This window comes from Sturnira hondurensis, unplaced genomic scaffold, assembly GCF_014824575.4.
Source record: "Sturnira hondurensis isolate 20B ecotype Veracruz unplaced genomic scaffold, ASM1482457v3 Scaffold0001074, whole genome shotgun sequence".
Lineage (NCBI taxonomy): Eukaryota > Metazoa > Chordata > Mammalia > Chiroptera > Phyllostomidae > Sturnira > Sturnira hondurensis.
The window spans coordinates 2,820,258-2,841,689 of NW_028073705.1; the positions used below are offsets into that span (position 1 = coordinate 2,820,258).

Genomic DNA, 21,432 nt, shown 5'->3' on the forward strand with positions numbered 1-21,432 from the left:
TAGTGCCTGAAGACTGCCCAATTTAAGGATTGGGCTGTGAGCAAAGAACCTTCGAGTTAGGCAGAGGAAGAAAAGTCAGGCATGTCTAAGTAGAAGATCAGAGAATATTCTTGAGCATGGAGAGAGACTGTTTTAAGAGGGAAGGGATAGCCAGTTTCAGACATGTCTTGTTCAGTGAAGACTTTTAGAGTATTCGTTCCAAAAAGGTTATTTATTCCACCCATTTCTTCCATTTCATCAATTAGCTAGGCACTCTTATGTTTGAGATGTAGGAGTAATCAAGATGGACAAAAGTCTGCCTTTACTAAGCTTATTTTTCACTGAAGGGGAATAATCAATCAATCAATCAATCAAATAAGTAAGTATATATTATGTCAGTTGAGGAGTGGATGCCCGCACTGAGATGACATTTAAGATCTAAGGAAGGGATGTGGGAAGAAAGCAGAGGGAATACCCAGTGTAAAAGCCCAGAAGCAGGAACACTTCTAGGGTATCCCATGAACAGCAAAGGACAGTTTGACAGGGCAGACTCAGTGAAGAAGGGGTGAGGAGGACATGAGTCAGAAGGTAAAGGAGGTTAGGCAATGTAGGGATTTATATATAGGCCTTTGAAAGGACTTTTGTCTTCAGGTCAAACGAATGTCATTAGAAGGTTTTGAGCCTAGGAGTGTTTTATAACATCTTAACAGGCTCATTCTTGTTGCTAAGTAGTGAATGGACTGAAGAGTAATGATGAAAGGGAAAAATCAGTTAGTAAACTGTAGTAATCTAGTTAAGAGACTGTGGTTGCTTCAACCAGCGTTGAGCTTGGTAGGAAGTGGTTGCTTGTGGGTCGTATTTGAAGACAGAAGCAATATAATCTGCTGAAGGATTGGAAGTAGGGTTGAGACAAAGAGTCACGATGATTTCAAGCTTTTTAAGACTGAGCACCTGGAATGATGAAGTTGGAGATAGAGAAGATGGGAGGAAGATCAAGATCTGAATGTTGTATATGTTGAGTTTAAAATTCCTATTAACTAACTGCCCTCTCTCTAAAAATAAAATAAATTTAAAAAATCCTATTAACTATCCAAATGGAAATGTCAAAGGATAGCTGCATATACAAATCAAGAGTTTAGAAGAGAAGTCTGAATTTCTAGGAGAGAGAAAATTGGGGGTCATGGATATATGGACAGTTTGTAGTCTGAGACTGGATGGGATTATTTAAAAAGTGAATGTATGTAGAAAATATTTTATAAGACCTATTCCTAAAGTACCCAAATGTGTGCCGATCTGCAAGATGAAGAACAACCTGCAAAAGAGACTGAGAAGGAGAAAACAGAAGAATGGGAAAACTAATTTATTTAATTTGGCAAATTTAATAAATTTGTTATATTATTTGTAGATATTATTGGTGGCTTTATCAAAGCAGTGCTAGCAGAATGGTGGGATTATAAGCCAGAAATCAGTGGGCCAAATAATAACTGAGTTAAGGAAACTGAAACAGGGATTATATACTACTTATAAAATAAGTTTGATGGTGAGCAGAAACAATAGATGGTAAATCACTCAAGGATGATGTAGCATTAAGAAATGACTTTTTACTTTTTGAAATTGGGGAAGACAAACAATGCTGTAGGGAAAAGGGATGAAATCCATGGAGAGGATGGAAAATACTTATGGAAATATGGTCTGAAGTCATCAGGAAGAGGCATTTCCAGAGCACTGCTGTGCCTTGGTTTGGAATGGTGGAAAACCTATGTTGTACCAATCAAATGAAGTGATAGAATTATCATAAAGTGGGATGGAGAAAGTAGACTTCTACTGACTTTCTGTCTACTTATAGTTGCTAAGTCCTTGCTACTGAGACAGTGGGAAAGAAGGACTGCTGAAAATATAGATGATTTTTTTCCATTTTAAATTATATTTTATTGATGGTACTATTTATTACAGTTGTCCCAATATTTCCCCCATTCTCCCCCTCCACTCAGCATTCCCCACTCCCTCAGGCAATCCACACACCATTGTTCATGTCCATGGGTCATGGGTATAAGTTCTTTGGCTTCTCCATTTCCTATACTGTACTTTATATTCCCATAGCTATTAGGTAAGTACCTATTTGTACTTCTCTCATTATCTTTAACATTTCGCATTTTAATTATGATGCATCTCAGAGTGGGCCTCTTTGCATCCATCTTGTTCGGGATTCTCTGTGCTTCCTGGGCTTGCAGGTCTATTTCCTTCACAAAATGAAAGGAAATATAGATGATTTTGAAGATGGAAGAAAAAGAATTGCATTTGTTTGTTCATAAATGAACCTTTATTCACTATTGACTATGTTCCATGTGCCCGATTCTAGTTACTGGAGGTGTGGAGTGAACCAAATAGATACATTTTGATGTTGCCTTAGTGGGGTTTGTATTCTTGTACATTGGGGAGAGTAGCAAAGGTTTATATCAGTTGCTAAAGGCTTTGGTAATAGTCCAGCAAGGACTGGAGGCCACATATTTGTTCAGCAGCCAGACAACATGGTGTGGAGATTTTCTCTTTGAGGGCTCAAAACCCTAGAAGAGCATAAGAAGAAAGTAAGTGGCTTGGTGGTGGGACAGGGTTTGGAATTGTGAGAGTGACTATGGTGGCCTTGCAGATTAACACTCCTGTGATTTACATTTTCTTTTATTTAATTATACTTCACAGTTCAAATAATGTAATCTCAAAGAAAATATAACAAAAACACATCGATACTGTTTGTTTAATCGAAAATTAAGAATTCATAGGAAATAGTCATTAATATAAAATGGTAAGGTGCTGTATTTTGCCATGTATAATTCAGACTTTTTTGCCCAAATTTTGGAGGGAAAATAAGAATGCACATTGAACATGGGTGATACCTGCAATACCTTGTATCTGTTCTTGTGTTTTGTAATTATTTGTTACATAAAATTTCTTGTACCATAATATGTTTGAAATAAATGGTAAAATTTCTTTATAATAAAAAAACAACTATCTAAATATAAATAAATAAACAAATAATTGAATTAAAAAATTAAAACAAAAGATTTTTTTCCTGAAAGTCTGGGCCAAAACATGCATTTGCATTATACATGGCAAAATAAGGTGAATAAACTTGGTTTTCTGCTTCTTGTGAACATGTAGCCTATAAGAGTTACATATCTATTTTACTTCTTAATTACTGTTTTGATTAACAGTCCCCTAAATTTCCTATGCTGGCAGTGGTAATTCACCTTGCAGCTTGAGCTCTTTTACTATCTTAGTGTATTCTAGCCTACTATTATTTGGCTGAAATATTTTAGCTTGAATTATTTATAAGGACCTAACCAGTACAGCAAGTGGTTCAAGGCATTAGTGTTCATGTCTGGAATATAAGGGCTCTGACATCAATCCTATGTCAAGTTAGACTGACATTATTATAGCTGGGGTAAAAACATACCTTTAAGCACATATATTTGTTTTCTTAGAATGTAATGGCTCTAGGTTCTAAAATCGAATGAATTTAATCACTTGGCTAAGGTCTTACTACTTTCCTATTAAACCTCTCTCAAAACACAGTGTAGGAAGTAGTTCCTACCAAATTATGTGATACTATGGGAATTCGCATATACAAGGTTTGTCCAGAAAGGTTTTTCATATTACAGCCATGTAATGTGAAAAATAGACATTTACTGAAAAAGGTACAAGAAACATTGTACACAGGACAGTGATGCCTCAATGCTCTTCAAAGTAGGCACCTTGGGACCTCACACAGTTCTCCCAGTCACCATGAGCTGTCCCATTATATTTTCCTGATCTCATCAACAGTCTGAAATCTCTTCCCTTTCAAAGGTGATTTGAAGTTTTTGAAAAGCCAAAAGTCACAGGACCCTAAATCTGGTCTATAGGGGGGACTGAATCACCTGGGTGATTTGATGTTTCACCAACAAACTCTGTATGCAACATGATGTGTTGTGATGAAGCTGCCAATCACCAGTTGACCATACCTGTGGCCTTCTGAATCATCCCAATAGTTTCTGTGGAGGATTGCTCAAGCTTAACACAAAATTTGTTGCAGAGTCTTTGTTCTACTCACTCAGTCATTTTAAATGTGGCAGCCATGCAGTACACATGCTCACTCAATGGCATCTACCACCCCCACTGACTAGTACAGGGAAGTTGTCATTGTTCATGCATGTGCATTCCACCCACTCTCCTTGGCTGCTGGGTTACATTGATGTCGCACAAACAGTTGTCATTATATTAACAGTGGTTGCACTTTTTCCACACAGACCTTGTATAAAATGTATAAAGTGTAAAACTTACTTTGTATAGTAGCATTAATAAATCATTTTTCTTAAGTTTGGGGAAAGGCGTGAGTGACTGTTTTAATTATTTATGACACCAAATGAAGATTTGAACTGGGTTGTTATGTTTGTAATGTTGTTATTGAAGATAATTTTCTTTTCAAAAGTCTATTTTTTCAGGTTGTGTCATTCTATTGAGTAAGTGGTAATTTATTCTTTCATTGAGGTGCAACTCCTTCACTGTAGTGATAATGTTCTGTGGCTGGGTTTTGGTGGGGGTGGTTATTTCTTCCTGTTTAATACACTACAGAACATGTCATAGGATTTAATAATTTTAAATTAGTATTCTCATTTTTATACCTTTTTCCTCCTCTGTGACTTTTTTATAAAACTAGCTGGTGTGAGGGGATATAACCAATTGTTAGAATGTTGATAATCGGCCCATGTGGAGAAAGAATCAATAGTATTTGCCTTTTAAATCCAGTTTGACAAACATTGAAAACCTACACTGTAAAAGGCACTGTGCCAGATATTGTGGAAGATTGATTGTTATAATTTATTGTAATCAGTTAAGCTAACCACACACAGAGACAGTAGAACGGTGTCCAGGAAGTTGTGGTTTTGTGAATTTCAGGCAACATATTAACATCAGTTTATTTAAGAAAACTGATAAATGCCTTGTTTTACTTTAGAATGTTTTCAAGAGTCTCATCATCCCATTCTAGGAAACTGAACTTTTCATTATCAAGAAATGTAGACTGCAAACTTCTACCAGGTCAGGAATTCAGTGATTCCATTTCCTGTTGTTTAGTAAATTTCAGGGGTAGTTTTCATATCACCTTTAGTAATTGGAGTAAGTAGAATGTATTCCTGAAGATAGGAAAAAATTCTCTTTAATTTTTTTACCTCTACTTTTATAATGTAGGGTGAGTTTTAGTTCTAATTAAGATGCAATCTTTCAGATAACTAACATTAATGCTAAATTGAAAAGTAAATTACATGACTTTCTTGTAATTTTACAGCGTTTTGAACTCCAAGATTCAAGAAGCTCTTTGCTTCCTAAAGAGGTTGTGAGAGTGGAGAGGGTGACTGAAAACCTCTTCTCCCAAGCTTCTGTGACTGTCCGGATTGCAGAAAAAGAGGTGACCATTAAGGTAAAAAGTCTGAGTTTATACTTTCTAAAATGTGCCTGGTTTTTCCCATTTTTTATGACTTAATTGGATATATGATCCTCTCATGATTTTTCTTTGGCTTTATAGCATCACATCTCTATATCTGTATCTGTATTTATTTATGTCATTTATGTTTTAAACTGGAGAAGTTCAGGAAGAACATAGGGATAGTCTTTTATCAAAAACAAAAGTTGACCTCTGAGAAAATGAGGTTAAGTATTGTTTAGTGAAAGCATTTTGTAATCTTTGAGGACACTCTTTTTTAATAAAATCTTAACTACATGGACAATTGAAAGAGGAGCTGTTCTAATCGAACAGTTTTTAGAGGAGGGAAATGGTATTTGGTCCCAGAGTTCCATCTCCTTACTTGACCTTCCTTTCCTCCAACCCTTTCTTTGGGGGCCCTATGATCTCTAAGAGGTGATGGGAAAATGTCTCCAGGAAATACAGCTTGAAAAACCTTGACACAAATAAATTGTAAATGAATATAGGAAAGAAAAGGCTTGTCTTTTACGTTGTGACAAACCAAACTTTAACTATTGACTTTTTAGTGTGTTTTAATGTGGTATCACTAATCCTTATTTATGTTACTGTTTTATTCATTCATCAAACTGAACATTGATTATGACTACTACGAGCCAGCCTCTCTATTAAGTTTTACTAGTGCTGCTGTGTATTAGTCAGTGTATTTGCCTTTTTGCATATATTATCCATTAAATCCTCCAATAACCTTGGAGGTGAGTTTTATTATCTCCCTAGATTAGAAAACAGATGCAAAGAGGGTAATCAATTCACTCATGGTCACCAACCAGGAAATGTCACAGCTGGGACTTCTAGACAGGATTATTTTCCTCTTCACTTTTCTGTCTCTTTCAGAAGAATGACTTCACCAAGCTGATGGTGGAGGATAGTGGTGGATAAGTGCACTACAATGACTATAGGGATAAAGAGAAGGAAGTAATACAAGGAGTCAAAAGGAATAGAGAAAGTTTCAGAGAGGAGGTGGGACTTGAGCTGAGTTTTGAAGTATGGCATAAGAGTTTTCCAGTGGCCCAGGAGTAGAAAGGTGATAGGATATTTCAGGTCATTTAAACAGTATGTCTAGAGGCATGAAGCATGAAGTATGAGCAAGCTTTCATTATTTCCTTCCTTTTAGTGATAGCTTTCTAACTTTATTACCTCGGGTCCCTCCACTTAGTCTTCTCTGTTACCAAGCAGGATGATCTTTTTAAAATGCAAATATGCTCTCATCACTTGCAAACTTACAATTATTTAGGGTCCCTGTTGTGTACCCTATGATCAAGTTCAGAGTCCTCAGCAGACCATGGAAATCTCCTTCTGATAGGTTCTCCAGGGGATGATTAAGGAGAAGATAGGACATAAAAGAGGGATGGGAGCCAGAGGTTTTAAGAACAGATGCTTCTGAGTGGGTATCTAAAATGATGGTGGGAGAGGATTTGTGGACATGAATTTTAGAAGTCAGCAGGTAACTGGTGACTTTGGAGAGTCTCAGTGGACTGATTTTTAAATTTTGTACTTATAATGGAATTTGGACAAAAACCTTTATTCTCAAGTAGTGACATCATTATTATAAGTTATAAGTAGCATGCAAATGACATGATTCTTATGAAAGTGTCTGCCAGCCTGGGGCTTGAATTTTAGAGGGATGATTGATTTGGAGGTTTCTTGATGATCATCAGATCTATGAATGAGAAAATAGTTGCTGCTCTATTGAAATATCAAAAACAGTGTAGAATTGAATTGTGTAAGAAATTAGTAGGGGCTTCACAGGGCAGTTATGTGCTTTCATTTACTAATATTTTGATAATACATATGCATGTTATGTTTACCTCTTTAATTACAGGTGCCAGCTGGAACCAGACCATTCAGTCAACCTTGTGCATCAGAAAGTTTTATACAAACTTTAAGCCATAAACAACTACTGGCTGAAATGATGCTGTCTCACATGGTTAAGGACATATGTTTAATTGGAGGAAAAGTAAGAATGGCAGCCTCACTGCAAAGTTTTCTGACTTGGTTGTTTTGACTTATCTGTTAAATGATTGTGTTTCCATTTGTAGGGTTGTGGAAAAACAGTCATCACTAAGAACTTTGCAGATACCTTAGGATACGACATAGAACCTATCATGCTCTATCAGGTACAATGTTCATTTTTGGCACTTGGACTATAAACATATGTTTAAACCATCAGTAGAATTTATAAATATTTTCCCTTATGATCTGTTAATTTTAATGTAGGTAAATAACTGAAATAGCAATCATATTGGAGTGCAATTACAATTAGGGAAATTTGATAGTGCATTCTAGGGTATCTAACAGGCACCAAATGCCTGTTTTTGAGGGCGGTTCATTCTATGTGCATGTGCACACATGCGGAGTACGTTTAGTCGTCATTTGGAAATCTAAGCAGCAGTGGGAAATAGTTAGGTATTTACCAAATAGATTATTTTTTACTGTGATAAGATATACATAACATAGGAACATATATAAAGGACCCATGGATAAAGCCAAGGGGGGTTAGGATTAAGGGTGGGAGGTGGGGGTGAGTGGGGCAGGGGGAAGTGGTGGTGGGAAAATGGAGACAGCTGTACTTGAATAACAATAAAAACAAAAAAAAATAAAACATTCCCTAAAATATATATAACAAAATTTACCGTTTTAACACATACAATTCATTTGCATTCAGTACATTCACAATGTTGCATAACCACCAGCACTTCCAGAACTCTTTCTGTCATTTCCAGAACGTTTTTTATCATCCCAGGTAGAAACTATACCCATTAAACAATAACTTTCAATTTGTCCCTTCCCCTAGACTCTGGAAATCTCTATATTATTTTCTATCCCTGCGAATTTACTTATTCTAGGCACCTCACATAAGTAGAATTATATACTTTTTATACTTTTGTCTTTAGCTTATTTTACTTAGCATGTTTTCATGTTTAGCCATGTTATAGCATATATATTTTCATTCATTTTGATGGCTGAATAATATTCTTTTGTATATCTACATATCTATGTATCTCTCTCTGTGTATATATATATATGTATATCACTTTCTCTTTCTCCCTCTCTCTCTCTGTGTATATATATATCACAAAAAGTGATATATATATATATATATATATATATATATATATATATCACTTTTTGTTTGTCCATTCATATAATGATGAATTTGGGTTATTGTAAATAATTCTGATGTGAACATTGGTACACAAGTATCTGAGTTCCTAGGTATTGTGTATTGTACCTAGGAGTGGTATTGCTGAATCGTGTTGTAATTCTGTTTAACCTATTGAGGAGTCCATAGTAGCTGCACACTATTCTCACCAGCAGTGTACAGAGGTTCCAATTCCTTCATACACTTGTCAGTGTTTATTTTCTACTTAAAAACTTGATAATAGCCCTGGCTGGTGTAGCTCAGTGGATCCCTATGAAAAAATTTACCCTATGATGAAATTTACCCATATATTTCTCCCATCATTTTTAAGCTCCTTGAGGACAGGGACAACATGCTCTTCCATTCTTCTTCCCTTCATGGCCATGTAGTTGATGTCTAAATGAAAAAGTAAAGCTTGAACATTGTACATTTTTACAAGTTTTATAATAGAAATTGCAAACTAAAAGTAGTTGTCTTTTCCTTTTCATAGAGATATTCCTCACTTTTTTAATAGTTCCATATTATTCCATTATATGGATGTACCAGAGTTTTTAAAATAAAAAATATATTATATTTTCCCATTAGCATTTGGTCCCCTTGTACTTCCCTCCCTAGAGCGATCATCTCACTGTTGTCCATGTCCATGAGTCCTTTTTTCTTTTTGCTGAATCCCTCTACCCCCTAACTTCCCCCCCCCCACTAGGTGTGTTCTCTATGTATGAGTCTGTCTCTGTTTCACTTGAAAGTTCAGTTTGTTCATTAGATTCCACATCTGAGTGAAATCATTTGGTATTTATCTTTCTCTGACTGGCTTATTTCACTTAGCATAATGTTCTGCAGGTCCATCCATACTATTGCAAAAGGTAACATTTTCTTATTTTTTACGGCCGAGTAGAATTCCATTATGTAACTGTCCCATAGTCGTTTTATCCACTCATCTATTGATGGACACTTGGGCTGCTTCCATATCTTGACAATTGTAAATAATGCTGCAATGAACATAGGGGTGCTTATGTTCCTTTGAATTAGTGTTTTGGGTTCCTTCACATATATTTCCAGAATTGGGGTCACTGGGTCAAAAAGCAGATTCATTTTTAATTTTTTGAGATATCTCCATATTGTTCTCCACAGTGGCTATACCAGTCTGCATTCTCACTAACACTGCAAACAGTTTCCCCCTTTTCCACTTCCTCTCCAGCACTTGTTTGTTGATTTAATGAGAGCCATTCTGACAGGTATGAGATGGTATCTCATTGTGGTTTTTACTATCATTTCTCTGATGGTTAGTGATGTTGAGCATCTTTTCATGTGTCTATTGGCCATCAGTATGTCCTCTTTGGAGAAATGTCTCTTCAGATCCTTTGTCCAGTTTTTAATTAAGTTGTTTTTTTCGGTGTTGAGTTGCATAAATACTTTATAAGTTTTGCATGTTAACCCCTTATCAGATGTATTAGCAAATATGCTCTCCCATTCTGTGCATTGTCTTTTTATTTTTTTGACAGTTACCTTTACTGTGCAAAACCTTTTTAGTTTGATGAAGTCCCATGTGTTTATTTTTTTTCTTTTGTTTTCCTTGCCTGGGGAGATAATTTGATAAAAATTTGCTACAAGCAATGTCCAGGATTTTGCTGCCTATGTTTTCATCTAGTATTTTTATAGTTTTGGGTCTAGCATTTAAGTCTTTGATACATTGTGAATTTGTTCTTGTGTGTGGTATAAGAAGATGGTCTAGTTTCATTTTGTTGTACATATCTGTCCAATTTTCTCAACACCATTTATTGAATAGACTATCTTTAGCCCATGGTATATGCTCGCTTCATCTGTTGAATATTAATTGATATAAAGATGTCGGTTTGGATATACTAGAATTAATCTAACCAATCTCCTACATATGGATAATTGTGTTGTTTTCAATATTTTGTGACAACAAACTAAGTTGCAATGACAAATCTTGTGCATATGTATTTTTATTTTGTTAGAAGTGTATACTCAGGATTAATTCCTAGACATGTGATTTTTTTTTAGGTTAATGGGTAAATTTGTGTAGATTTTTGGATACTGCCCAATTTTCCTCTATACATATACCATTTTGCATTCCCACCAATTCCAAGAGAGGGTGCCAATCTCTTCAATATTTGCCAACTTGGTAGTTAGGAATGGAATCTAGGAGTAATTTTAATTTTAATTTCTCACATTAGAAAAGAAATAGAAAAATCTCTATTTTTAAGGGCCATTATCACAATTTCCTTAGTAAATTATTTGTTCATTCCTTTTACCCATATTTTATTGAGATTTTGGGTTCCCCCCCCCCTCAATTTTTGAGTTCTTTATATTAGGCATAATTTGCCTTTTATCTATGATATATGCTGCATATATTTTCTCTCAGTTTGCCAGTTCTTTGAATTTATTTATGAATGTTATGTTTCCCTTGTAAAATTAAAAATTGTATAGTTAAATTTATTAATATTTTTACTTACTGCATCTAGTTTTTTTAGCCTCATCTGAGAACATGCTTATTAATTTTAGAGAGTTGGGAAGGGAGGGAGAAAGAGAGGAAGAGAAACATCATTGCAAGAGAGAAATATCGATCCATTGCCTTTCATATGTACCTCTACTGGGGATCAAACCTGCCACCCAGGCATGTGTGCTGACCAGGAATCGAATCTACAGCCTTTTGGTTTATGGGACGATGCTCCAACCAATTGAGCCACATTGGCCAGGGCTAGATTTTGAATCAAGATTAGTAAATTTTTCCTCCTGCCCAGGTTTGGAGGTATTAACTCATGCCTTTTTCAGCTCCTAGATTGACCTGTTTGCAGGCCTTGCACAAAGTCCCTTACCTTTCAGAGCCAGTAAGAGAATACTGAATCCTTCTTATATTGCCATTTCTCTCTTTGACTGTAGCTGGGAAGTTTCCTCCAAAGTTAAGGATTCATGTTACAAGATTGGCCCCACTTGGTAGTCCAAAATAATCTTTGCATCTCAAGGTTCTTAATCATGTTACAAAGTTCCTCTTTTATGTAGAATAACATATTAACAGGTTCTGGGGTTTAAGACATGAGAACATCTTTGTGTGGGCGATACTTTGTGGGAATCTGCCTATATCGCACTGACCATTTCGGGAGATCACACCATTGTAAGCATTGCTGTTCACAGTGTTTGAGTTCAAATAGAGCACACCTGTATCATCAACCCATTTAGTGTTCATATTTATAATGATTCTACATATAGCTGCGAGTATCCGACTTCATCATTATATTTTTTGGCACAGGTATATGCCCATATATTTGTTGAAGTATGTACTATTTTATAACAAGTTATTTTCCCTGTAATTATGTGTGTAGATCATTCTCTTACCCATGGATTTTTGTCAGGGTTATAAAGCAAACATTACAACCTCGTTTGTAAAATGAGGGTATTGGGTCTAACAGAATCAAGAACCAGTGGGTTAGACCCTTGCATTGTGGTCGGTATGAGGTAGACACTCAGTTGAATATGCACCATCCTAGAGGCTTAGGAAATCTTAAAATATTTTGAGTAGAAAGACTTTTGTTTTTATATATGTAAGTGATAGGCATGATTCTTCAAATATTGTTGTTATTATCCACATGAAAACCATTTAGTTGCTTCTCCATTTATAGCATTCTCTAATGTAGAAAAGCAATAGAATTACTCAGATCAGTTTCTGATTTTTAGGGAACTAATATGTTCTTATAGACTAAGGAAGGATATTCTGTTTTGAGACAGAATCATTTCAGTTCTATAATTATAATTTTATGTGTATTTCATATGTTTTTGGGAGATAAAATAACTTAATAATCTCTTTGCAGCCTCTTTGAAGTAACCAAAATTATTTACTAAAAGTTAAATCACTAATTGGCCGCTAAAGTAGAATTTCCTGACTTTCAAAATTAAGGATCAGAAAGGTTAAGTGCCAGAGTTTATATTTCAAATTAAGCCAAGGTTTGTACAACAGGTTGCAGCTTGTTAATATCCAAGCCATTTTCTTGCCTGCTAGATGGTACATTGTTAAAAACAGTAAGACGTAGACAATGAAGCTCACTCTGAGGTAAGAGAACTGGGGCGAGGCCCTACAGTAAAGCCATTTATTGTTGTTTACAGTGCTTTCCTTCACATTAGCTTGGTTTGCTTTGAAATGCCAGTGTTGTTGTCATACCAGTTTGTCTTTACCTATTGGTCTGTTTTTCTACTTGCTAGCCTTTTAAACACAACATAATAGAATGGAGGAATATAGGAGTTTCCAAACAGTGTGGTTTTCAATGCATAGAAGTCATCTTAACAATGTATTATTTTTCTAATTGAAACTTTGTTACATGTATCTTAGGCTCTCTTTTGACAGAAAGATAATCTCCAAAGTTGAGTGCAATGATATTTGTAATGTGTTAAATTAATCTCACAACTAGATCTACTTCAAGTGTATATGATAGGACATAGCACAAAATTATATGTTGAAAAGGCAGCATATTTGCTGGTATAACCTGGCAATCTTTGAAACTTGTACATTCTAAAAATGAACATTGTGTCTTAAAGTTTAACTGTGCAACATGTGATATAAAGGTTCATTTTGAAGAAAATGTCTTATGTTGCACAAATTTGGCATTTAAAAGGAATACAGTTGCTTTAAAAAAGTATCCAAATTTGACATTCAAATATTTTATAACTTTGAAAGTGTGCACTCTACTCCTTATTAATTGAAATGGTACTTTAAGAAAAGTAATAAGTAAATCTTTTGTGTTATCATAACAAATTTAGTTATCCTGAGGTATTTATTAGATTTATAAAAACACACTAGGAGGCTTTTGGGCATGTGTACAAAAATAAACATTATAATAAAACCAAATCGATTTGCCCAAGGAAAAAAAAAGAAAAGTTACTGAGGAATTACGCCAAATAAGGAACTCCAGCTTGAGAGGTATTTCATTTGCTATCCTTGCTGATCCAAAAACATGGAATCCATAAACTTGTAGAAGGAAGGAATTTCAGATTTGGTGATTTCCTGTGGAATAGTTCCAAATTTAAGACATTATGTAATGAAGTCCCAGTACTGTTGGTAACAACACATTGTTATGCTTGACCATCTCCATTCTAGTACTTTTGTTTTAAATGAACTTTACAGTAGTTTTGATTACAGGTCTTAAGACAATCTTTTAAGGGTCCTTAGTACTTTACAGTCATCAGAGATCACTGTAAGAGTGAGGGGTTTGCGTAAACTTAGTGAGATTAGTGATGAAGTTACACATCTCTGAGCATATTCTCCTTATGGGGGAAATGTAGAAAAAGAAGATAAAAGATAAAAGTTTGATTTGATTTTGAATTTTCGCTTATTTTGTGTAATGTATTTTTAAACATTTTATTCTTGGAATAAAAGTAAACAGATACTTCACAGCATTATCATCTCGTTGCTTTTTATGATTCCTAAATGCCTTTTTTGCTACTCTTCCCCTATTAAAAAACGTGTTACTCATGTTTTGTGAATGCATAGCAATTTGTGATGATTTACAAGCAAGTAGAAATAAGGCTGAGGTGTGTGAAGTGAAAACTGTTTGGCAGAACCACAGAGATAGTCAAGGACAGCGAAGGGAAAGTATTCTTTAGCAGAGCTTAACAGGGTACCTCTGGGAACTTAAGAGTTGAAGTAGTTTGTGGTTTAAGCTGGTAGAAGCTGCTGAAAGTGTAGAATGATTCTTCACACCACTCTAACAGACACCACTCTGAAGAGATAATCTGAGGAGAGGCCTTGGCCAGCCCAGTCCTATGATGTTTCCGGCTCATTTCTTGTAAGTTCTAGGTTACAGCTTTTATGCAGGAGAGGAGTGATGTCCGTTATACCCTCACGGTTTCCCCTTTTATTTTCACCAGCCTGTTTCTTTAGTGTCAGCAGGCCTCTTTCTGTGCTCCTTCAGCAGGAGACTATACATTTATCCTTAACACTTTCTGAATCCTGTCAGCTTTTCCCAGTCACTCACCTAGTGAACAGCTGTTTGGTCCCCTACGGCATAGTGTCTCCCAGGGGGGAGCTATTCTGAGAAGGCAGCTTTAGCTTTGTGAGGGAGGTCCCAGAAGGGACACAGCAAGCCAATCAAAGGAACTGCCAGTTGTACTTTTTAGCCTTCTCTCCATCTACCCTGTCCCTCACAGCCAATGATCAGTGTAACATCATTTGCTTGCAGCAGGATGCACAATAGTTATGGACATCTCCAGTAGCTCTAACCCATCAACCCTGGACCAATTGTAGAGATTTGGTAGAAAATGCATCTAGCATATGGAATTTTGCTTCATATAGTTTTTAAGAACACATCAGTGACATTGGTTGAACATTTGCAAATTTTATATATATATATATATATAGTGAGAATGTTGAAGTTTTACTCCCCCTTCAAATTTCAGTTATATAAAACAGTGTTATCAGCTACAGTCACCATATTTTACATTAGATCCTCAGACCTTATGCATCTTATATCTGAATGTTTGTGCCTTCACCAACCTCTGCCTGTTCCTGCCCCACCCACATCCCTTGACCCCGGCAACCACTTTTCTACTCTCTATTTCTATAAGTTTGGCTTTTTTTAAAGTTTTCACATGAGTGATACCATGCAGTACTTGTCTTTGTCTGGCTTATTTACTTACCATAGAGTCAATCCTTGAGGTGCATCCATATATTTAGCAAATAGCAAGACTTTCTTTTTTCTCATGGTTGAATAACATTTTATTGCATATCTGTATGTAACATCTTTTTTATCCATTTATCCATAGATGATGAACACTTAGGTTGTTCCCTGTCTTGGCTGTTATAAATAATGCTGTATTGAACATGATAGTGCAGATATCTCTTTGATATCCTGTTTTCATTTTTTCTGGATATATATACCTAGAACTGGCATTGATGGATCATATGGAAGTTCTATTTTTAGTTTTTTGAAGGACCTTCATTCTGTTTTCCATGGTGACTATACCAATTTACATTCCCACCAGGAGTTCACAAGGGTCCCCTTTTCCCACATTCTTACCACCATCTACTGTCTGTCGTTTTGTTAGTAACCATTTGTGTTGCAGCCTGGCAAGGCCCGGCATGTCCACACTAGATTCAGGGAGACAGAAGAAAAGGTGCAGAGCTATGGGGATGCTTGACATGCCTTTATTCACAGGTGGGCGAGCCACGCACTCTGCAAGCTGCATGTCTCTCTAGTGAGAATCCCCTACTGGCTTAAGTCCTAGAGGCAAACAAAGCCATTTTAAGCCAGAAAATTATGTAACATAGCGTAATTCTATGCATGCGAGCCCACTTCATGTTATGGGAACAGTTTATCTGACCCAGTCTCAAGGCTATGAGAACATTGCTTATCAGTCCCATTTAAGGTTATGTGAACACTGCTTCCTTTAGTTACCCAGATACCTGGGTGAGGAAGCCAGACTGCTTTTATGTACCCTACACCATTCTAACAGGTGTGAGTTGGTGTCTCATTATAGTTTTGATTTGATTTCCCTGACTATTAGTGATGTCAAGCACCTTTTCATATACCTATTGGCCATTCATATGTCTCTTTTAGAAAAAAAATGACCAGATTCTCTATTTTTAATCAGATTTTTTCTATTGAATTTTATGAGTTCTTTATATATTTTGGGTTAATCCCTTATCAGATATATGATTTGAAAATATTTCCTCCCTTCAGTAGGTTGCCGTTTCATTTTGTTGTGTCCTTTGCTGTGTAGAAGTTTTTTGCTTTTAGTTTGATATAGTTCCACTTGTTTATTATTGATTTTGTAAAGAACAGATCAAAGCTCCAAAAAAAAGAACTAAGTGATGAAGAGATAGGCAACCTATAAGATGCATAGTTCAAAACACTAGTGATCAGGATGCTTACAGAAATAGTTGAGTATGGTCACAAAGTAGAGGAAGAAATGAAGGCTACGCAAAGTGAAATAATGGAAAATGTGTAGGGAACCAACAGTGATATGAAGGAAACCAGGACCCAAATCAGTGTTTTGGAGCAGAAGGAATAAATAGTCAACCAGAACAGACTGAAGAGACAGGATTCAAAAATACGAGGAGAGGCTTAGGAACCTCTGGAATAACTTTAAGTATTTCAACATCTGAATCATAGTGTCCAGGCCCTATCACCAGAGAGTCTGAAGTAATTAGTCTGAGGTGGGTCTTGGTCTTTAGTTTTTTAAACAACTACTGAATAATTCTAACAGGAAGCCAAGGTTGAGAACCAGTGCTCTCCATGGTTCAACTCCTGCCTATCTCTCTACCCTTCTTTCTCACTGCTGAATCCTCTGCTGATTACGTTTCAGCCTCACTGGCTATTTCAGCCCCTTAAATCTTTCTGCTTTAGGTCTTTTGCACAGATTGTTGTTTTGGCCTGGAATATTCTTTTCATTCAAATCACAACTTGAATATATAGAGAGAAAATATCCTTCACCCACCGAGTCATTTGCTATCACATTACCCTATATTTTCTGCAGAGTTGATCGCTATGTGACATTTTTTCTCATTTATGTCTCCTCTCTATCTTCCNTGAATCCTCTGCTGATTACGTTTCAGCCTCACTGGCTATTTCAGCCCCTTAAATCTTTCTGCTTTAGGTCTTTTGCACAGATTGTTGTTTTGGCCTGGAATATTCTTTTCATTCAAATCACAACTTGAAGATATAGAGAGAAAATATCCTTCACCCACCGAGTCATTTGCTATCACATTACCCTATATTTTCTGCAGAGTTGATCACTATGTGACTTTTTTTCTCATTTATGTCTCCTCTCTATCTTCCTTCCTTCTCGCCCTCTTTCTACTTTCCCTTTCCTATTATTGTTCTCTTCCCAGTGGAATGTTTATTCTTTCACTGTTATACCCTTAGCACCTGGAACAGTGACTCACATGCAGTAGTCTGTCAACAGATGAAGAATGGATAAATAAATTTTGAAATAGTTATATTATTTATAAAGTGACTAGTTCAAATCTTACCTTTGTCAACTTTACTAATTTCTACTTGTTTTTTTTTTAAATTTAATTTATTTATTTATCTTTAGAGGGGAAAGGAGAGAGGGAGAGAAATATCAATGTATGGTTGCCTTTGGTGCGTCCCCTGCTGGGAGTTGGCCTGCAGGGAACCTGCCTGCAACCCAGGAATGTGCCCTGACTGGGAACCAAACCGCGATCCTCTGGTTTGCAGGCCTGTGCTCAATCCACTGAGCTACACCAGCCAGGGGGTGTTGACTAATTTCTACTTGTTTTAACATTACTTTTTTTTTCAAATTCTAAGACAAGTATTTCTGCTATCATACAGCATTGTTGTATCACTTCTATTTATGTCCTGAACTGTTAACTTAGAATTGTCAGATTTAATTTTTAACACATCGTGGGTTTTTTTCAGTTGAGATTCAGCTGCCATTTATTAAATATGCAGTAGGTGCCTGCCATTATCTCATTTAATGCCGAAGGTATTTTACTCCCCTTACCCATTTATCATGTTGTAAGGAAGTAACAGATTGAAATTGAAGCCCAGCTCTCCTCATACTGTCCTCATCCTTTCAGCTGTGCTGCTTTCCATGTGGGCTGACTGGGAAGGGTATGAGTGTTGTTGAGTGAGGCCAAATCTGCATCTGACTCCAGTGTCTTTATTGAATACTAAACAGTTTATTAGTAGTTACAACAACCTTGATTTTAGATCTTATTTACTTCATTTTTTAATAAGGCAAGTATTATCAAAGCTATTTAAAATAGAATTGGTTGCTACTTTTCCACCCATTTTAACAAAGTCAAATATTTGTGATAAAATGTAGCAAAGTTTGTAATTCCATTTGAATAACATGTGATTCTTTAGTTTGTGTATGCTGGGGTTTTACCTATATTGGCTGTTTACCTTTTTTTTTTGAAACTGTCCTTACCCTTTTAAAAATATATTTAGCTGTGTGTGAACATGTCTTCAAAAGCTTTAATAAGTTGGTTTACTTTAAAATATCATCCTTAGGTTGTGGATTTTGTTGTGGACAATACCATCTTGCCTGTGTAAAACTGATAAAGATTGATTTTAGGGTGTGAGGTACATAACAGTATTTCTGTGAGAAACAGGCAACAGTAGATTTACCAGTTAGGCCAAAGCAGTCCTATGAACACAGGCCTCCCCGTGCTGGCTGACACCTCACTCTCATTGCTCTCTGTGTTTTTTTCAGTTCTCTGTGTATGTGAGATCACTTAGTAGAACCTGGGTCATGTACAGAACTCAAGCTGAAAGGCATCTAATTCCTAGATTCTAGCCTCTGGAGTACAAGAGGGATAGGAGAAGGGTTTATGATTGGGTATCTTCATTGAATCTACTCACAAATTACATTATTTCATCTCCACTGACCTGGACTTTATATTATTTTATTTTGTGACTCATTAAAATGGCTTTTTGTTTAGTTAGTCGTTAGTAGGAGAGTGGGTTTGACCTCTAGTTAGCTTTATTTTTATTTTTACTTTCTATTTTTAATTTTTCAGTTGAATTTATTGGGGTGACATTGGTTAATAAAAGTATATAGGTTTCAGAGGAGGTAAAATTCTGCAACACATTCATCTGTACACTGTATTATGTGTTCACCACCTCAAGTCAAGTCTTCTTCCATCACCATTTATTCCCACTTTACCCTCTCTTAACTTCCTCTGCCCCCCCCTTACCCACTGGAAAACACCATAGTATTGTTTGCCTGTGCAATTTCTTTTTCTTTTCTTTTCTTTTCTTTCTTCTTCTTCTTTTTTTTTTTGCTTAGTCCCCCCACCTTTACCCAGCCCTCCCACCTGCTCCACTCCGATAGCTCTCAGTCTGTTTTCTGTATCTATGAGTCTGTTTTTATTTTGTTAGCTTATTTTCTTCATCAGATTCCACATATAAGCAAAACTCGTACAGTACTTGTCCTTTCCTGACTGGCTTATTTCACTTAGCATAATATTCTCCAGATCTATCCATGCTGTTGCAAAAGGTAAGATTTCCTTCTTTTTAGTGAGTGAGTATATTCCACTGTGTAAATGTATCACAGCTTTTTTATCTACTCATCTACTGATGGGCATTTGGGCTGCTTTCAAATCTGGGCTATTATAAATAATTCTGCAATGAACTAGGGGTGCATGAATTTTTTCCAGTTAGTGTTTTGGGTTCCTTCAGATAAATTCCCAGAAGTGGAATTGCTGGTTCATAAGGCATTTCCATTTTTTTTGAAGTAACTCCATACTGCTTTCCACAGTGGTTGCACCAATCTGCATTTCCAAAAACAGTGCAAAAGGATTCCCCTTTCTTCACATCTTTGCCAGCACTTTTTGTTTGTTGATTTATTGATAATAGCCATTCTGACATGTGTGAAGTGATATCTCATTGTGGTTTTAACTTGCATTTTTTTGATAGTTAATGATGTTGAACAACTTTTTGTGTGTCTATTGGCCATCTGGATGTCCTCTTTAGAGAAGTGTTTATATAGGTACTTTGCTCACTTTTAATTGGATTTTTTTATTTTATGATATGGAGTGTTATAAGTTCTTCATAAATTTTGAATATTAACCCCTATGAAATGTATCATTGGTGAATATGTTCTTCCATTCAGTGGGCTGTATTCTTATTTTGTTGATGGTCTCCTTTGCTGTGCAAAAAGTTTTTTGGTTGATGTAGTTCCATTTGTTTTTTGTTTCTTTTGTTTCCCTTGCCTGAGGACATATATCAGAGAAAGTATCTTTACAAGAAATGTCCAAGATTTTTCTGCCTATGTTTTCTTCTAGAATTTTAATGGTTTTGAGGCTAACATTTAAGTCTTTAATTCATTTTGAGTTTATTTTTGTGTATGATGTCAGAAGGTGATCTAGTGTTATTTTTTTGCATGTGTCTAGTTTTCCCAACACCATTCTGAATAGAGTATCTTTATCTCATTGTATATTCTTTCCTCCTTTGTCAAATATGAATTAACCACAAAGGTGTCGGTTTATTTCTGGGCTCTCTCTTCTGTTCCAAAAATCTATATGTCTTTTTTTTTAAATACTAGTACTATGTTGTTTTGATTGCTATGGCCTTGTAGTATAGTTTGCTGTTAGGAAGCATGATTTCTCCAACTTTGTTCTTCTTTCTCAAGATTGCTGTGGCTACTTGTGTCTTTTTTATTTCATATAAATTTTTAAACTATTTGTTCTAGTTCTGTAAAATACACCATTGGTAGGAAATGTGGTTAATTGCATTACGTAGTATGGATGTTTTAATGATGGTAATTCTTCCTATCCATGAACACAGTATGCTTCCACTTATTTGTATCTTCTTCGGTTTCTTTCTTCAGTGCCTTATAATTTTATGAGTACAGGTCTTTTACATCTTTGGTTAAATTTATTCCTAGGTATTTTATTCTTTTGGAAGCAATTATTAGCAAACCAAATCCAGCCATACATTGGCACAGCCTCCCCTGTCACCCAAGCTGGGTACTGTAGGTGCACCCTTCATGTGGGCTGAGTACACCCTCCTCTTGCTGTTGAGCCTTGGTTACTGTTGGTAGATCAATGCGAGGGATTTACCTAAGCCAGTCATCTTCAAGGGCTGGCTGTGACCACTTAACACCAACCTCCACCTTCTGTGGAGGATCAGCTCCTCAGGGACATGGTAGTGGTGCTCTGACATGGTCTGTTGCTGTCCACTGGGTGCACTGGCCCTGTGGTTTCCTGGGTGGTGCAGGCCAGGGTGAGTCTCCATCTGTGTTTTCCTGGGGTCACCATGCCTGAACTACAAAGCAACCTGAGACGGCTGCTACTGTGCTGGGCTTGGAGATTCTCAGG

The 21,432-nt window shown here is 36.1% G+C and overlaps 1 protein-coding gene across 3 annotated transcripts in view; it reads left to right on the plus strand.

The window, feature by feature from the left end:
• Positions 1-21,432, plus strand: part of VWA8 (von Willebrand factor A domain containing 8) — a 406,775-nt gene that overhangs the window by 78,340 nt on the left and 307,003 nt on the right. For all 3 annotated transcript variants that reach the window (XM_037060277.1, XM_037060261.1, XM_037060267.1), the window contains 3 exons: positions 5,300-5,431; positions 7,314-7,448; positions 7,531-7,608. In XM_037060277.1, the coding sequence (XP_036916172.1) occupies positions 5,300-5,431; positions 7,314-7,448; positions 7,531-7,608 (345 nt within the window). The remainder of the gene's footprint in view (positions 1-5,299; positions 5,432-7,313; positions 7,449-7,530; positions 7,609-21,432) is intronic.